General features: G+C 37.7%; 1 protein-coding gene across 4 annotated transcripts in view; it reads left to right on the forward strand.

Moving 5' to 3' along the window:
• MGAT4A (alpha-1,3-mannosyl-glycoprotein 4-beta-N-acetylglucosaminyltransferase A) overlaps nt 1-16721 on the forward strand; it is a 73571-nt gene that overhangs the window by 42768 nt on the left and 14082 nt on the right. For all 4 annotated transcript variants that reach the window (XM_088051959.1, XM_005516526.3, XM_088051960.1 and 1 more), the window contains 7 exons: nt 1967-2013; nt 2574-2687; nt 3321-3396; nt 4776-4890; nt 12836-12966; nt 13552-13659; nt 14020-14213. In XM_088051959.1, coding sequence (XP_087908085.1) covers nt 1967-2013; nt 2574-2687; nt 3321-3396; nt 4776-4890; nt 12836-12966; nt 13552-13659; nt 14020-14213 — 785 coding nt within the window. The remainder of the gene's footprint in view (nt 1-1966; nt 2014-2573; nt 2688-3320; nt 3397-4775; nt 4891-12835; nt 12967-13551; nt 13660-14019; nt 14214-16721) is intronic.

A 16721-nucleotide genomic window follows, 5' to 3' on the forward strand; every position in this document is an offset into this window, starting at 1 on the left:
GAAAAAACTCTCTTATTCTGGACTTTTTTTTTCTGATTGTGATGTTTTCTGTTTTTACAAGCAGTAACAAGGTTACTTCAGGTAACCTTGGTTTTACAAGCGGTAGCAAGGCTTCATGGTAGACTGAAAAATAGGTCAAAACAACGTTCCCACTAAGGAGTTGTGCAAAAAGGCAGGGGCTTGCGATCAAATATATGATTCCAGTTGGCATGAAGTTTGGCATTTATTTTAGTCTCTAGAAAACTGAATATAAACTAGTTGTATTTCTGCTGAGTGTGTGTACGTGTACATATATATATATATATATATATATATATATAAATCCTATGTTTTTCTATGCAGTTGTGGTATGGACTATATTAGAAGTGTTGGAGTTCCTAATGCTGGACTGGGTAATTGAAATTTGGCATGCCAACTGAAATGCAAATTTTTGTCTTTTCACATGATGATTGAACTGCAGTTTCTGTATTTTTAACGTTTAAAAGGTTTTGAAAAGAGAGAAAAAGAAATGCTTCAGTTAAAGATGGATATACTAAAATTATTTTTAGGTAGTCATTAGGTTACTGTGATTTGCAACTGTTACACAAAACAGAAAAAGTTATGTCTAACTCCATTCTATTAAATGTGTATGAACAATCCATAAAAGTATTTAAACAGTGATATATAAAGGTCCATATGGACTTGTAAGTCTCCTTGTGTGGAACTCAGTGCGAGATGAGTTTTAAATTGTGAGCACTGTACCATCTTACTAGAACTTCTGCTCCAGCACTCGGTATAGCACTTAGGGAGAAAATATGTATGACAAAATTACAAGAAATATTTTCTACTTACATGTTCTTGTGGTATTTAAAACCTGCTTTTGGAAGAAATTCACTGCTGTTGTTGTCCTTTTTGAATAGTATGCATCACTAGCATTATGCTTGATTTCATAAAAATATATCTTTAAAAATAGAAATGGTGATTTTTTTTTTTTTTAAGAACGAAGGGTGAGCACCTTTATCCAACAAGATTAGCAGTTTTGTATAAAGGCTTGGGAGGGATTTATTCTCTGTGTATAATCCTTTAATGATATCCTGTGTTACAAATTCCTCAGAAAAAAATATAAACCGTTCCTTTGTTTCTGGCATTTCAAAAACAGCTCTTTCTCCAGAATCCTCATGAGCCAGAATCCGGGTTGATTTGTAGACTATTCTTTTCAAAAATGTAAACAGTATGTCAAATCAGTAGATTAATAAGTATAACAAAGACCAGGGGTTTCAGTCACATTTATGAGTTCACAAATTCTTTTTTCTTGGAATGCATGTGTGCAGCCAGGTTGAATAATTGTCCAGTGCTAGCAATTTAGATGATCTAGACTTTTCCAGAATGTCATGATTTGTATTTTCACCAACAAGTAATTTTTAGAATTGTTGCATATATGAGAACTGAGTGATTGATAGGATTGGTAGTCTGTCAAGTTTAGTCTCTGATGCAAATAATGATCCTAAGCAGAAAGGCAGCAGGCTCACTGCTGTCTGTGGTTAGGGCATTTACTTTAAATGCAAAGCTTAGGAGATTCTTCTGAAAGAAGAATGTATGTGTGTGTGTTCAATGCACTGTTTTCCAGAATGATTTATTTGGTAATATTCTCGTATATGTTATTATTATTATTGTAGAACAATAATTTGAAGTTCTTCCTACACAAACACTTTGCAATCATTTTGTCATCAAGAGTGTGAGTTTTAACAATTTTCTGTTAAGTGTAGATATGATATAATTATTCTTCTCTGTTTACAAGAAAAAAATCTCATATTAAAGGTAAGACATAGTTACTTGTGTGATGTGTTCTTGTGTTGCTCCAATATCTTACACAATGAAAGTGATTTTCAAGGACAACCACCAGCAATGTTTATTTTACTTTGTTCTTTTGACATGTAACTCCAGAACTATCAACTAATCTATTAATTTTTTTGTTTGTTTTCCCCAGACTGATCTTGATTATGTTAACAGTGTTGTTGCAAGCCTGGAAAGAGAGTAAGTTGTAGTTTTATTTGGGGATTTCTTAGTTATTGATGATAAACTAAGTCAGGTTGTAATAAGCAATTAAAAATATTTTGAAAATAAGAGATCATACCTTTTTGCTTTGTGGAGCTTTGGACTTCTGAATAAAAAAGTAAGAGATAACAAATTAAGAGGCAGTTATTTCAGTCAAATTGTAAAACAGTAAGTGGGATTAAATTATTTGATGCACCATAAATGGATGAGATTATTTAAACATGAATGGAAATTTGTGACATCTGTGTTAGGACCTTGTATTCTCTATGTTCAAAGAGAACTGCAGAAAAAAATGACTAGGTTCTGAGAAAACACCAAAAAATGTTTAGAATGCAGTTTGATTCTGATTGGCAAGAGGCAATAGTGCTCTGAAGGACATGCTAAGGAAAACAATAGTTTTTTCTCTACTACTGTTCTTTTACATGCCTCATTTGAGCAATTCCTCATAACCAGACACAATAACTGTTCCAACAGAAAGTGAGCAGGAACTGCAGGACTCAGAATCTCTCTGAATGGCTTCAGAATGTTTCTGTTGACAGGTTTTCTACAGAGATCAATTCTGGCTTGGTGGAAGTAATAGCCCCTCCTGCAACATATTATCCTGACTTGACAAACTTGAAAGAAACATTTGGAGACTCAAAGGAGAGAGTGAGGTAGGTTTATTCCCCCAGATCTTTTCCCATCTCCTCTCACACCCACACTTTTGTTGTTTATAAAACGGCAAGTGGGATGTGAATTCTTGAAATGTTTTCTTACTGTAATTCTTGCAAGTGTGGGGATGCTAAAAGTGCTCTGTGAATCCTCTCATTCCTAGCTCTCATTCCTAGCTACATGCTGTTCTGTGCATGATCAGAGCCTATGCTTGATTGAATCTATTTAGTGTTAAATTCTGGGAGGAGAACTGAGACTTTTGATATACTTTTATTCCTGTATGTGGACTCTTTAATTTGCTGCTTTTCATTGTGAAATACAGGGTAAAACCCAGTAGTTCTTGTTGAATTACTATTTTAAATGCACATGTGTTTTTAGTGAAAGCTCAGGTAGTTGTCACAAAGTCAGGTTCAAATTAAACCAATTTGATGTCTGTATTAAAGCATAATGTGAAAGCTTTGTTCCTTTTTTTTTCTTTTTGAGACAGTGGATTTCCTGAGGAAACAGTGCCAAAAGCAGCTGTCCTAACATTTCACTAATATGTGTCATTCTGCATAATGAACTTTACTTTATATTGCCAGTATGTATTGAAATAACCTTTTTTCATAAACCTTAAGCTTTCAATTTAATTTCAGATGGAGAACAAAACAAAACTTGGACTATTGTTTTCTTATGATGTATGCCCAGAAAAAGGGGGTTTATTACATTCAGGTAAATTTCTCTTCTTTATTTTGAGACAAGTTTTCAAATGAGTCTCCAGAAATTATGCTGTTGGACACATCAGAAGGACCAACACAGAACAGAGAACTTGATCCCATCATTTAAAGAGGGCATTAAGTATGGTAGTTATGGTATATGGGGAAGTAATTTGAGGAGGACACTCTCTGAAGTAGAAAGTAATTTATCCTATGTCACTTCTTTTAAGATGCCTAGGAAAAAAAATTAAGGAATCCAAGCAGCTTAAACACTGTTTTTCCCTTGTCCTCAAAATGAATTATTGTTGAGTTGCCTAGGAAAAAAAAAAAAAGCCAGTGTAGTTTTTAGTGGAAATGAAGCTAAAATCTATTTTTATTTTCTTTTAAAAGTGCAGTGTCACTTTAATATGACAGTTGTGTATAGGCATGGGATTTTTTTTCTCTTTTTTAAGAGATTTCCAACAATAGAGTTAAGCAGTTCTTCAGTTTAGCTCAGAATTATTCCTATCATGTGTTTCTGCTTTGAAGTAGAAATCTTACCTACAGGTATTGCAGATTTAGTAACTGCACTAATGATCTTTATTTAGATTTTGTGCCTGTGTCCTTGGGGTGTAAAGTCCCACACATCTCATCTAGTTTTCACAAAGCTATGCTGACTCCTCTCTGAGAGCTGTTGGAGTCTCAGCTCTCCGGGAAGCTGCAGAGCCAATAACATGTGACAGTCTGGTTTGATACTGGAAGTGGCACAAATATTAGTGCCAGCACAAGGGGGAGGGCATGACTGTACTGTGAGAAAGGACAGGAGAAGCAGGGTCCCTAGTGCAGCAATGGCCTGCACTTACTGTGAATTAAAGGGATTGAAGCACCCCATGTTGGCAGTTCTGCAGCCTGGACTAGGTGGTTATGGACTAGGCCCCTGTGATTCTGTTGGACAGGTGAAATGAATCCTACCTCTGCAGATATTGTGTCTCTTAGCCTCTTGTCTCAGAGGAGAAACTCATTCAGTGCTCTTACATTTGTGAGTAAACAGTCACATTTCTGTACAAATAATACAGATATTGAACTTGTTCTGATGATGCCACTTAGACTAACATTATTTCATGGATGATTTTCCTTTGAAGAAAGAAGCTGGAAAAGCAGTGTTCTAAAGTAAGAAGTCGAGATGTGTTTGTGGATTCTTACTAAAGAAGGATTCTGTATTAGTTCTCCACATATAGACAGACTGATCCCTAAAATAATTATTCCAGGCTATGGTGTCTGTTTTACATCTGTGCTAGCATTAGAAATACATGGCTATGTATTAGCAAATTAAGTCAGTATTTCCTAGCTGTACTTTTTTCTATTGCTTTGCTAGTGCTTTTTTTTAATGTTGATATCACTTCTACCTTCCTCTAGCTTGAAGATGACATTGTTGTCAAGCAGAATTATTTCAGCACAATAAAAAATTTTGCGCTTCAGCTCGCTTCTGAAGATTGGATGATTCTAGAATTTTCTCAGCTGGGTTTCATTGGTAAGAAAATGTTCACTTTTGCAGTTTGAAAGAACACATTCATACTCAGACTGAATTAATAGTGATCTGACTTCAAAGCTATCTTCTTTTGCTGGAAATAGACCAAAAAGTAGAAATTCATTGCCTTTTTTAGGAACTCTGGTTTAGCTCATAGTTGTTTCTTTTGCCCTTCATTTGTGTCATATACTTTTGTATGACAGAGGTAAACTCAAACTGTTGGAAAAGGGCATTTTTTAACCAAAAGTTAATTCATAAAAATACTAACAATCAAAATGCAAGATATGACTTATTTTTAATTTAGCTGCTGTTAAAATGAGAATGTAATTAAAACATAACTGACTGAAGTAAAGAAAAACTAGAAATGAAATTAGCTAATGAAAATTAGCTCCACCTAAAATAAATTCATTGGTGTTTGTGGCAAAACTTCCAAGAATTAGCAGGCATCAGTTTGTTGCAAAGTCTGTTCTATCTCCATCTTTCCACTTCATGAAGAAGTTATGATAACCTGCTATTTCCTAGATGCAGTCAGTCTGTCCTTTGCAATAAGCAACAGTGAGAGGAGTTAATGCAGGGTCTCAGGTTGTGGGTTGACTGCCTGGGTACTCTGGAAATTATGGTTCTTTGTTCTTGCAGTAATCTTTTCATGGAGAGATACTAGACTTAACAGAAAAGCAATGATAGAGAAGCTTTGAAGGGATTTTACAAATCAAAAGGTTATTTTGATTACTGCACTGATGTGTCATGGTCTTTTTAAAAGCAGCAAGCTGGACATATGCAAGGACAAATCAAAAGCTGAGGCAGACTTTGGAGATTCCTGTGGTCATCACAAACGATTCCAATATGAAGGCTGTAAGTTGAGTTCAGAACAGAAAGAAAACCCTATGGGTAACAGATAAAAGTGCAGCCCTGAGTTCTGTCATTGTCTAGGAAATTCTTGTTGTTCTCTTTCCTTTGGATCTACTAGCCAGGCTTCATTTTTAGCTCAGTGACCCATAATGGCTGAACTGAGAATGTTGGCATTACTTAAGTGCCATCCTGTTTCCAGCTCAGCATCAGGTGTGCAATAGTTCCCCAACTTTGGGGGTCTCAGAGGTTCCTGGAGTAGAAAGGAAAACTATAATTATCCCTCCTACATGCTATGTTAGGGTACAGAATGGTACTTTGTAGCCTTGCTTGCCAGTTTAACCTACAGAAACAATGGGGAGGAAGAAAGGAAATGGGCAGTCAAGTCTCCATACACACCTGGCCATCATCTAATTGCTTTGGGCTACCATCAGAGATACACTGTTGCTGAAATAACTATGGGTTTGATTCTGTGGCCTTAGAGGTGGGAGAAATAGGAAATTATGCTGCCTAGCATGGAGAAATAAGAATTTAAATAGTTTACTGACATCTTGCCCTAAATAAACTTCTCCTTGGTTGGTGAACTTGTTGCAACATTCTGTTATGTGTTAGTGGGGACTGGTTGAATACAGCATTTGACAAGATTTTGTTTCTACTGTAGAACAACAGTTAAACACTAACCCAAACTAAGCCCACAATTTGAGTTTGAATTAGCTCTAGCCTAATTGCACTTCAAGTGTAAATTCTGTATGAAGTTCCTAGGCTATAGAATTTACATTTATTCTACATTTGCCTGATTTAGTAGTAGAGTGTGCTCGCTTACAAATTGCCACTTTGTGAGAATGACACATCAAATGTGCATAAAACCAACTTACAGTTTAGGACGTGCACTGTCTGTGCCATGCAGTTGTATTTCAGGTTGCTTAACTTGTTTAGTATTTGTGTATTTCACCCCCTCCTTTCTGTTCTCTGTGCTGTAGTAGAGGGCACAGTGTTTAAGCCTGGTGGAGTAGGTAGATAGTTCTTAGTATTGAGACTTGGCTTTATCAAAAGCACAACTGTTTAGAAATGTCTTGTTTTTCTATACTGTCTGTATACTTCTGGGCAGTGTGGGCTCTGAAAGTAGCTGTAGCTAAATTTAATTTTTAGCTCCTGCTGCTTGCATCCCTGTTCTTTGTTCTATGTATCATATTTGTTTCCCTCCTTTTAACTAGATGATATCAGTAGAATTTCAGATGCATTTAGCTATGGCTACAGATCTTAACGTTGCTTTTCTACCGAGAAAATTAAATTAGATTTTTTTCTTCTTCCAGTATAGCTACTTACAGTGTTTTTAAGTTTTGAGAGAAAAATTAATATTCATAAGAGCAGCTAAAACTTTTAGCTCTGGTACACATTGGTGTGCTATAACCATATACTGCTTGGAAATTTTATGCAAGTAATGTAGATTTGCCTCATCTCTGCTATCCCCTTATGGATCTTGATGCAGACTGATGCTGTGATAATTTGGTAATGCAGATATCTTTGGGAAGAGTAACAGCAGTTTGAAACTGGGGATCAGTTTTATGTGTAGATGTCCAAGAAAGAATGTAAAGCACTCAGTTCACAGAATCATAGAATGACCTGGCTTGGAAAGGACCTTAAAGATCATCCAACCCCCCTGCCAGGGGTAGGGTCATTTTCCACTAGACCAGGTTGCTCAGAGCTCCATCTAGCCTGGCTCTGAATATTTCCAGGGATGAACCGTCCACAGCTTCTCTGGGCAATTGTTGTCTAGATGCTACTGATTTAGAAATAATCTCTCAAAAAGAGAGGTGTGGCTGATTCACTGTTAGCTGTTGGAAACCTTGATTAACTTGCAAGTTTGTGAGGTAAAAATGTGGGATTTTTTTTGTCATAGTGTATTTCTGAACTGAAAATCTAATTTATGCAAGTGCTACATGAGGAAATGGCAAATGTAGCTATTTAGGCTGACAGCAGGATTATAGAATTCTGCCACCTCTGCCACGGAACAGACGTTGCTTCCTTTGGTTTTTTTTAATCCTGAAAGCATAGTCTTAAGTGCTGTCAAGTATCTAATAAATAATGGGTGAGATGTATGCTGTTTCCTTAAGAAGCTCTGTGGAAAGAGATGTATCTTTTACTCTTCTAGATTCTTGTTTGCACTGTGAGCCCTGTGACATAATGTAGGAAAGTCCTACTAGCTTTTTATGAGGAATAATGCTTTGTCTTCCAACTGCCTGTGAGCTGAAGTGTTTTCCAGAGGAACTGCAATCCTTGCACTGTAGCTATAATGCCAGCTGTCACCACAAACATTTATGGAGTGGTCTGAAATGCCCTTTTGGTTGCCCTTATACAGTTCCTCTGAGTCTTATTGTTCCCTGATGTTTTAAGGCCTGTTGTTCTGATTATTTTAAGTTGTTCTGATTGCAGTTTTGCTCAAGCTGTGCACATAGTTGAAGTTTGGGAAAGACTAGATCAAGTCAAACATTTGAGCTTTAAATAACTTCAAAGAGATTCTGGTTTTAATGCCAGCAATTTGCATATCATTAACAGGGAAAGCATTGAAAACATCAGCCATAGCTAGAATATGTGCTTGCAGGTGTAAAATTATTGTTGGTCTAGACTCAGTATTAGTGACGCTCATGTGAAAGAATTAAAATGAATGATTTAAATATATGCACTTCAGAGAACTAGAAAACAAAGTGTTTCATTTTTTGTGTGCCTTGTATTTGCCAGAAAAACACTGAGAGGGCCAGAATAATTCACTAAGGATGGCCTTTAAAAGGACTGAAAAATGAATAGAAGTCTTGTCAGGGCGCAGTAAATCAGAAAGTGTTCCACAGGTTTTTTTTCAGTCCTGATGGTCATTTTTATCAATACAGATAAATAACTGGGAGAAAGTCTACATTTTGTATCTCTTGGGTTTTATGAAGCAAGATTTTACCTTTGTCTCTTAATTCTTTCAGATTTTGAAGTATCTTCACAGTGGCAGGTTGTATGCGCCCAGAATCCAAAAGGTCTGAAGTTTTGTCAGCAGAGTGTCCTGGATTTATGTCTCCCATGTACTGCACCAAGTGCATGAACATGGTGCAAGATGAGCCATTGCTTCAATTCTTTCACAGAGTTTGCAGTTTGAAGCGTGTTCACTGCAGTGCTTTGCTTAGGTCTCTTTGGCTTGATGATTTGTGACTGCATATTGGGGGTGGCCAGTGGGCAATCCGTAGGTTGGATTTGGATGGTATCTCAGTGATTCTGTGGCTCACAATACTTTCCTCATGCTGCTGCATGGGAGCTGCAGGACAGAAGGACCTCGGCAAATGCTGCTGCTGCTTGATCTTGGCCTGTGGCTGTGCCCTAGGGAAGCCAGGCGGCTGCTGCTGCTGCTGCTCTTGTTTAGGAAGGACTAGGCAAGGGCTTGGTTGGTTTGGATTCGGAGGGGCTGGGTATTGGATCTGTGCAGTAGGAGTTGTACTGGGCTGGCTTCTGTTACAAGGTCTAAGTGTGGCCAGTCAGGGATACAAAGCTTTGAAGACCTGTTTTGCCAGAGACTTCACTACAGAGCTCTGGTTTTGAGCTGCTGTAGGAAGCCTGTTCTGATGGAAAAAAATGGGACATGGATCCATGGTGGAACTGCTATGCTGGTGGTGTCCTGAGACAGAAATGACAGATGAGTGAGGCAATGTTATAGAGAGGCATGAGGGGCTGGGGCCAAACCGTGTGCTGCGTAAACTGTGCATGGAAGGTGGTGACAGAACTTCAGAACATACGTGGTATGTGGATATCTGTCCTTGGTTACTGAAGGAAGACAAGGGCTTGTCTTGGGATCAGGGTGTTTCCTGTTTATCTTTGCTCCAGTGTTCATTAGGAATGAACATGAGAAGACTTTGTCTCCACTGTTGAACCCTTCCATGGTGCTGTGCAGTGTAATGCAGAGGCCACTTGGGTCTAAAGATGCAATGGAGGTACAGTTGGCTTACCTCACTTATTCTGACTAGCTGCAGTTGGATGTATCAGGATGGCTTGGTTGGTTGGTTGGGATTTGTTTGTTTGTTTTTCCCTGGTGTGCCCTGTGACATCACCATGGCAGTTAGATCATTCCCCAAGTCTGGGGTGGTTGACTACATGGTGGACATAGGTGCTGGCCTAGAGGAAACTGCCTCTGGGCCTAGATAAGTTTGCCATATGGGAGTAAATAACTCATTGATATCCTGTTCCTGTTTTATATAAAATTAGGAAAACTTAGATAAGAGTAAATTCCTATTCTTACCTTCAGTCTTGTTCTCAGTTTACTTAATTGTAGGATCCTGTGCCTTCATGCCAAATTCTAAGTAACATGGTCTGTGAGTGAGAATAAGTAAAGACATTATGTTCTTCAGAAGATGAGCTAGTCAAGGGAAAAAATGTCAATGTGATTCTTTTGTCCTTGGGTAGAAGAAGAAAAGGGTTCGAGAGCATCGTGGCTGTGTATAGATACTGGAAGAGGATAAACTCTCTCTTCAGTCTACTTGCATTGAGATTAGGGCAATATTGTGGGGATATTTCAGTCTTCTCACTCTGATTGTATTGTGCATCTCTCTGGCACCATGTGGAAAGGTGCACTTCCTATGGAAACAGATGTGACTGACAGACTGTGAGCAAGTGTCACCTAGAAATGATGGTTCCAGTCCCATAAAAATCCCAGAAACATCGGATTGGTCCCATTTTTTAGCTGGTGTTTTATTAGAGCTTACTGTATTTTTCTGTTCTCCTGCCCTATGCCATGGAAAGCAGTAGGCAGAGATGTATCACCAGGAAAATTGGGGTCTGTTTAGTTGGAAGTGACAAGCTGAAAGCTGTTACTCTGCATGACTATTTTATACAACATTTAACTAATCATGTGATTGTTTCCTGCCCATTTTTAAATATTTGCTTCCACAAATAATGTTAAACAATGTGACAATATGGTGTGTAAATACTAACAATGTACTAATAAAGATAATAAAATCTTTCTTAAGTCTTTTAAGAATTAAACTTTGCAATTTTCTGTACCTTAGTAGGAATTGTTCCTTGTGTAGTGGGAGTTTCAGATTTTAGATACCGAGTATTTTCATGTGGAGATACCTATTTGAGGACCTCATTGCAACAGCCACTTAAAGGTGATGACAATATTTTTGCTTTGTAAAGGGCTGGATGCAAAGTTTTTGTGAGAGACAACTTTGATGTAGCAATGTCAAATCAGTTAATGTTTTAGCACATTTACTTTTCCACCCCAATGTGTAAATTGTCTACTGTAATGAGTATACCATCATTCTAACAGGTGAAATAATTGGTACTTTAGTCAGATGCTTTTTCCATATTAGTTGCATGGCATAATGATGTAGTCTAACTCAGACACCTCCAACCTCCTCTGAGTTTCCATTGAGTATTCTTTTACTGGCTTTGTTCTTATCCAATTTCACACAAGTTATAAAGAAAAGAGATTGCATCAGACCTGCTTTCTGAAAAGGGCAAGGCTCTTCCAGTGATCTCCTCTTAACATCTACTCCAGCTGGTTTTCCTAAGAGTAGTAGAAAATATTCGAACTTCTACCACTGGTGGAACTTGTTACTTTGAAAGCTTACGGCAGCCTCTTGGCAAGCGGAAAAAAGTCCTCAAAACATCTCCTATGCCTGAGTGTTGTGTGTTAGTGTGTTGTATGGAACTCCAAAATGTGAAGAGACAGAAGACTTGCATTGGAAAAGAGCTTCTGTTGGACTCTGATCCATTGATGCACATACCCCAAGAGCCCAACCCTGGTTAGTCCAGCACTGCCCACCCCACATCTCAGCAATATCTGCAGAACTGAATCACTGAATCACTTCAGCTGGTCTTCCTGAGTGATTCATTGTTTCGTGATGTCTTTCTTCCTTGCCTTCTCCATTGTAACCTAGCAAAGACTTCAGACTTCATCTGCAAACCTAGTGATGTTTTCTGAATCTGCCTTGAAATCTGGAACTGCCTTTGAGATTTTTAGCAGGCATGTGGTCATGGAATCATTTTGGTTGGAAAAGACCTCAAAGATCATCAAGTCAAACCATTAACTCAGTGCTGCCAAATCTACCACTAAACCATGTCCCCAAGTGCCACATCTACATGTCTTTTAAATACCTCCAGGGATGGTGCCTTAAGCATTCCCCTCAGCAGCCAGTTCCAGTGCTTCAGTGCAGTCCCTGGTACAAGCAGTTGCCAGTCTATCTTCAGCCTTGGACTGCCCTGCTCCCAGTTGTGTTGCTTCTGGTAGTAGTGTTTTCATGCAAGGCACCTTTTTGAAGTGCAGCATTCAGATTGACACAACAGCCTGTGTACTGGCCACCTTTCCCTTCAGACACCTTTACTGCCAGACAAGGGTATTCCACAACCATGTAGGTGATTACTCATGTTGATAATAAATAGAATATAATAAATATTCTTCATCAATAGTATTTCCTTCTTTTGCAAAGGCCTCCTTTAAGCCTCACAGTCTGCAGGATTCCCAAGAATCCTTTTGCACAGTGCCACCCAGAAGTCCTGCTGATGGCCTATGCCCTGCAGAAAATAACTCTGGTCACTGTGAGATGTCTCTTTTTGAGTTGCATTGTCTCTGGATATGTTCTGGTAGCTGCCTTCTTTCCCTCTGATTTCCTGCCCAGAAGGTTCTGAAGTTAGTGGTAGGTGTTGCATCTCTGCTTTTTGTACCTGCAGAAGCTGCGATTGTGTGACTGGGCAGGTAACAGGTCTTTAACTGTCTCAGGTGCTTTAACTTTCACATGACAAGGGGAGTAATAAATGCCAATCCATAATCCTCTTCTTTCTCATAATTTTTCAAACTGACAATTTCTCTTCTTAAGAAGACTGTATTGTGGTACATAGAACATACACTGAATGTTTTTATAGCACCAAGATATATGACAAGTTCTTGTTTGAATAGTTGTTTTATTTAGTTGAAAGGTACTGACCTTTAATAACATTGAAATTTCAAGTTGTTCGGTGCTAACATTTCTTGTCTTGGCACAAATGTTATCATCTGCTATCTCACTGATTTGAAAAGACAATGTTATCTTTAATCTAAAGTAACTCCAGTTATTCTTAATGTCACCCACAGGTAAAATGTTCCAATCTCCAGATATCACTCTTATTGTAGAGTTCATATTTATGTTTTATAAGGAGAAACCTATTGATTGGCTCCTGGACCATATCCTCTGGGTGAAAGTGTGTAACCCTGAGAAAGATGCTGTAAGTTTGTTTTTATTATAAAGCTTCTAAAATGTTTTCATGATGATGAATGAGTTGATTTTTGTGAGCTGAAATCCAGCATAGTGTACATAATGGTTACTGCATGTTCTGGAAGAGTCTTCCTGCCAAGATTTTTATCTCAAAAAAAAAACTTTAGAGGGACAGTTCTCAGGGGCATTATAGCTGTTATTGCTTCAGATTTTGGAGATGGGTGCATTAAGGATAAAATGCAGAAGTCTAGTTAGATTCTATGTGTAACAGACCTCAAATAAACTTGTACATGTAACCAGTCATGAGGTTCTGCAGAATGTCGCTGCTTGGGTAGCTGTCTTGGAGAAAGTTCCAAATGGGGAATAAACTTCTTGTTTTGGTCCTTCATTTCTCAAGAAATGCCCTTGTTGAATAAACAGGTTCTGTGCAAGGACCTTGAACAGTATTACGTTTGCACAGCAGTCTTGGTGGACTTCTGGAATGAGAACAAGAAAAACTGGATAAATAGGCCTAGGTTCTTACCTTGTGTTGGTTTTTACTAATGTGTTGTTCTGTTTTTTATCCCACCCTTACCTTTTCTCCCCACCATTTCAGAAACATTGTGATCGACAGAAATCTAACCTACGGATACGCTTCAGGCCTTCTCTTTTCCAGCATGTTGGCCTCCACTCTTCTCTAGCAGGGAAGATCCAGAAACTCACAGTTAGTAGACAATATTTCCCTTCCATTACAGAGCAGGCTGATTAAATGAAAAACATTATGGCAATGGAGAAAACAGGCCTTTTCTTGCCTTGCATTTTCAACCATGGTGTGTATTGCTCCAGCTGGAATTAAATCTGATATAGACTGGTTACTATAAAGTAGAAATGCTACTCCAGTTTATTTATGTGGATTTTTGCTAGGAGATATTTTTTCTAATTTTTTTATAAGATCTGTTGTACTCAAAATGAGTAATGCATTCATTTTCCATTTTATGCCAATGTTTAAGTGTAACCACTTGCGAAAGGAACATAATAAACAAGGTTGTCTGACCAGCATGATGTTTGTCTGTCTTTCAATTAGGATAAAGACTTCCTGAAACCATTACTGCATAAAATCCACGTGAATCCACCTGCAGAGGTTTCGACATCTTTAAAAGTCTACCAGGGGCATACGCTAGAAAAAACCTACGTAGGGGAAGATTTTTTCTGGGCTGTCACACCAGTTGCTGGAGATTATATTCTCTTTAAATTTGACAAGCCAGTCAATGTAGAAAGGTTAGTAATTACTTGCTGTTGATCTCATCTGAAGTTGCTTGTGCCAAGACTGCTTTAAGGTAGAATTTGGGGCTGTTATAACCTAAAGCAAAATGGTGTAGGACATTTGGAGTTCAGCTGAAATGGTGATCATTAACCAATTCCCTCTAATTCTTTTACTATGGTAAGTTTTGTCTTGCTGTAAACTTATTTTTTTCATTTAATCTGGAGCATTTTTGAAAAATGCAATGCAAAACCAGTGCTTCTCTGATGCAGAGAATTTAAAATAAGCCAGTTGGTCCTATTTGTATTTGGTTAGTCTGTTTCTAATTACAGAGCAATAGTACATACAGCATGGTATGTGGTACAGTGTGTTGTGCCCTGTGGCCTTGTTCCCTTAGTTGTCCTGATCAGAAATCTTGCTGAAGTATATAAGGATGTCCCTAGACCTGAAAGCTGGGGACTCTGAAGGGTAATTTCAAGATGTAGCTTTAGGGCTTGAAAAAAGTCACTGTGCTGAGATTCCAGGTTGACCTATTTAGAAAATATTAAAACACAACAAAAAAGAAAGGGAATGTGTGCTTTCAAAATACAAATATCTGAGATTTGTTGGAGTACTAAAGGTGACTTCTTTTCAACTACTGGTCAGATTAATTAAGGGTAATCAAGTTAGCACTTGATTACTAGTCATCCTTTAGTTTTATTGAGACTCATTTGCTGCTTTGCTAGCTACTGTCTTGCCAACATATTAATTCAAGATTTATAAAATACATGGTTTATTTAATGTCTAGATAAGTATTGCTATGTTAGTGGATTCCTTTTCTCCTTACTTCACACACTTTTTGTGGGGTTTTTTTAGGCCAATACTTGTAGCCTGGTAGAACAAAGTTTCTTTGAATCAATTTGACTGGCTGTTTTTCTTGTGAAGGAGACCTTTTTGCTGTCTTGAACTGAATCCAATTAGTCAACTTATGTACCTTGGTACATAATCAAAGGCTAAGTTTTCACCTTGGCTTAGCACAGCAGTGAAGATCAGTAGTTCCCTTGTGACTATGTTGTTCCAAACTAGTTTGACCTATGAAACTCAAGGTTGTTGTTTGAGATGTCATATTACTCTCTCAGTTGATTGCTATGCTTTAAAAGACTTAGCTTTCCAAGGTGCATGTGTGGAGGAACATAACTGCCATACCTCCTTGGATTAAAGAAAAATACTTTTCCTGTGCCAACACTTGAAAAAGCACATTTTTTTGTTCCTGTTACCTTAATGCTGAAGGGAACTAGGAGAGTGAGAAAGTACTAATTATCTGTGTAAAAGGTGGGAAAATAATGTTCATTGTTGTGCCCTGGAAAATTGTAGCCAGGCCTAAGGTAGTTATGTTCACCTGCTGTGTTAAGAATAGTCTTAGCTGTAGAGGATTATATGTTTTGCGTTTTTGGGGGAAGAAGTGGGGTTTTTCAGGGTCTTGTTTGGTTTGGGGTTTCTTTTGTTTGTGGGGCTTTTTTTTTGGGGTTTTGTTGGGAGGTTTTTGTTTGGTTTTCTTCATTCTAGGGGGTGTTTGTGGTTGTGTGTTTTTTGTGGAGGTTTTCTGGTTTAGTGGGATTTTTTTGTTTGGTTTGTTTGGGTTTTTTTCTGTTGGTTGGTTTGGTTTTTTTGTTTGGTTGTTTGATTTGGGGCTTGTTGGTTTTGGTTTTTCTTTGTTTGTTTTGTTATTTATTGAAGAAACGCATTTTAGTTTTAGAAGAAAGGAAATGTGTTGCATTCTGTTGCTTCCTCAAAGGAAGTCCACAAGTTTGAATGATGCTACCTATTCAGCTATTGTTGTAAGCCATATCAAAGTTTATTATGACTTTTACCTTCTATTGCCACAGTGTCCTCCAAAATACAGTATTTTACCTTCCTGAAGTCAGTGAATTGGATCTACAGATGTAACTTCAAGTTATTGGGGACTTGTTTTTGTTTGTCTGTGTAACTTGACCAGCAGCTGCAGAATTTGGCAAGTGCAGGTCTAGTCGAGCAGTGAAATTTCCTGATATTTCAAGGATGCTTAGTGAGGCAGTCAAAAATAAAACTGTGACTGGCAGATTGAAATATAGAAAAGAGGAAATGGACCAACCATTAGGAAGACTTACCTGGTGGAGAAATGCTTCTGATGGGAATTAAAAGTAGAAAACACACTTTTGATAGCAATCTTGTGTTTGTGAAAAGATGCAACAGGCTTTTTCTTTTTTCTTTTTCTCTTTTAAGTATTAGAAGAGCTCTTTGAATTTAAAGGAAATTTTTTCTGCCAAGTCAGCTTGAGGTAACTGCTTAGTAACTCCCATAATAAATTCGTGGTGAAGAAGTTTTTTAATGGAAATACTGACCACAGCTCTGACTGAATAAATGGCACATCTATTACACTGTGACAGAGCACTGACTTGTTCCTGTAGTTTATTTTTCCACACCAAATGTTTTACTGAACTGAATTTGTATTTTCTGCAGTTCAGTAATTATCTTTTATTAAATCTTTAAATATTTAATTTTTAAGA

Source organism: Pseudopodoces humilis, chromosome 2, assembly GCF_049639895.1.
Source record: "Pseudopodoces humilis isolate 2021_Gansu_Grassland_sample_001 chromosome 2, ASM4963989v1, whole genome shotgun sequence".
Classification (NCBI taxonomy): domain Eukaryota; kingdom Metazoa; phylum Chordata; class Aves; order Passeriformes; family Paridae; genus Pseudopodoces; species Pseudopodoces humilis.